This window comes from Montipora capricornis, chromosome 10, assembly GCF_036669925.1.
Source record: "Montipora capricornis isolate CH-2021 chromosome 10, ASM3666992v2, whole genome shotgun sequence".
Taxonomy (NCBI): domain Eukaryota; kingdom Metazoa; phylum Cnidaria; class Anthozoa; order Scleractinia; family Acroporidae; genus Montipora; species Montipora capricornis.
In genome coordinates, this window is record NC_090892.1 from 2,603,217 (window position 1) to 2,605,500 (window position 2,284).

Consider the following 2,284-nt stretch of genomic DNA (forward strand, 5'->3'; position numbering starts at 1 on the left):
TCCGAATGCCCGGTCTGATGGGGGTCTGGCAGGTCAGTTCTGTCAAATGGAAAGCGTCCTTAGCTTAGTCGTGCAAATCTATGCAAATGCCGTCCGCTTGAGAATAAGAGTCACGTGCGCAGGCGTGTTCATGTCATGTGTTTGGTCCACCCGCTCATCCCTGCTCATGAGATCGACGCGTGTTGGTTTTGCTTTCTACGCTAAACGCGCGTGTGCCACGCGGACGTAACACCCACCATGAAAGGCCTGGTTACATATTTCTAACCCTTGCAAGGTGTCTAGCATGTGAGGCGGTTATATTCTCCAATCTCAGTCATTCTCATGGCGGCTAAACAGGTTTGTTTTTCAAATAATTCTCATCGAATCACAGTACTGTGTGGAAGATAGATATTTCTTTTTCACCTGGAAAATATCTTTCGTGACGGAAGCCATTCGGTGCAGTGAAAATTATTGTCTCCCCGCGTCCCGCGTGGCAAAGGCCAATCTCTGCAATGAACACTGTTTTTTAAAAACAAATCACCCTTGTTTTCATACATAAGGTAGTGTTATACTGAACGAGAGAAGATCTCAGATTTTCCCGTTCAATTGGGATTCTATTACATCGAACCTTTGAGATGAGCATTTGTTATATAACTGCGGGGACACGTGAAAAAAAAAAACAACCATCGCCTTTAGCTCCAGATTCCCAGAGTAGAACCAAGTTGAACCATCTGTTGGAATTACCCGTCATTTATTAAAGGTTTCAACTAAAATTGTAATTTAGTGTCGAATTTTCTTTGGTGGTAGCAATATAGACCTTACATTCCAAAGTTACTTGTTTTCTTTCCAGTTCTCTGTCCATTTTGAGTGTAATGGAGAATGAGGAGAGTTAAGGCTCAGAGACACAATTTACATAGATTTTGTACCCAAAAGGTAATGTGAAAACGAGCATTTATTTTAAAAGGCAGTCTTTTCACAAGCTGGTTCCCATCTTTCTAGATTTTACCTTCTCATAGTGCAGCTAGTGTAGGGAAGATATCTGTTCACAAACATTGCTTTTGTTTTTCAAATGTGCCAACCACAGAAACAAAAGACCCTTTGTTTTGACAGCCAATGAAGCTCTGGTTGGCACATAAATGACTCTAGGTGACATCAACGATATCTTCCCTATAGTCTGAACTAACACTCATTAGTAGAAATCCACTCACATACTGTCACGAATCCTGTAATCTGATTGGTTTGCTTCTCGCTATCTATCTAGTGAGTAGCAAAAAGAAAACAATGGTGGCGTCTTTAAATCGTTTTCCCAGTATTTCTGAAGAAGAGGTTGACACGGTCATTAACGATACTATTCCAGAAAAGACTAAAGCTGGAACAAAATATGGAGTGAGGATTTTTAATGGTATGTGGGAATAATAAGTCAAAACTATTTACAATAAGTGACTGATATTTTGGAAATTCAAGTTGTGTACAGGCTTTTGTTTACAAAATGAACATTCTCAGAATGGTTTGCTATTCAAGCCAAGTTTTCTCCTCCCATCGAAGAAAATAATGGTCTTTGGTCTCAAGTGTCATGTAAATCATTTCCAGGAAGAATATGTGAGTGGATTTCTACTCAAACAATAATTATTTTTAGACAACTCGTTCTTGTCATTTTATGAGTCAAATAGTCAACTCAGGGCGATTTGCCTCATTGACTATCATCTATTGACTCATAGAAAACTCAAACTCATAGTCTTAATTGTTAAATATCTCCTTTTTTTTTCCTTTAATTTTCATCTGCCTGGCTAGGGAAGTTTTATGCAGAGGACCAAGTAATGTTTTTGTGATTTAATGGTTTGCTATTTCTCATGTTTATAACCAAGCATTGAGGCCTCAGAAAGCTGAGTCATGGACAAAATGACTTCATAATTCATGTACATGTACAGAATAGACTTGACGATTCAAGATACATAGTGGATATTACATGGCTGTGCGGAGAGATACAAAATATTTCACGTGTGAGTGCAGCGATCGACTGAAATATTTTTCAACACTCAAAGAGAAATTTTGTATCTCCAAGCGGAGGTAAATAGCACTGGATATTCGGAGTTTGCCGAGCCAATCAGTGCGCGAGTTCAACGCTATCCACTGTTTTAGTATATAATATGCTAATAAAGCTTATTAACTCTTTGCAGTCCTGAGAGTGAGACTTATAGATTTTGCTCTGTTTGACGCCAGATGATTTTACTCAGGATTGGGGGCCGCTTCAGGGATGAATGGGTTATAATAATGAAAATAATTTTGTATAGAGTTATCCAAGCTT

General features: G+C 38.8%; 1 protein-coding gene across 2 annotated transcripts in view; it reads left to right on the forward strand.

The window, feature by feature from the left end:
* Positions 1 to 239: 239 nt before the first annotated feature.
* Positions 240 to 2,284, forward strand: part of LOC138022077 (1,4-alpha-glucan-branching enzyme-like) — a 21,597-nt gene continuing 19,552 nt past the window's right edge. Inside the window, exons 1-2 of one of the 2 annotated variants that reach the window (XM_068869098.1) lie at positions 240 to 336; positions 830 to 912. In XM_068869098.1, coding sequence (XP_068725199.1) covers positions 859 to 912 — 54 coding nt within the window. In that variant the 5' untranslated portion in view covers positions 240 to 336; positions 830 to 858. The remainder of the gene's footprint in view (positions 337 to 829; positions 913 to 2,284) is intronic. The other variant, XM_068869099.1, reaches the window with a different exon arrangement.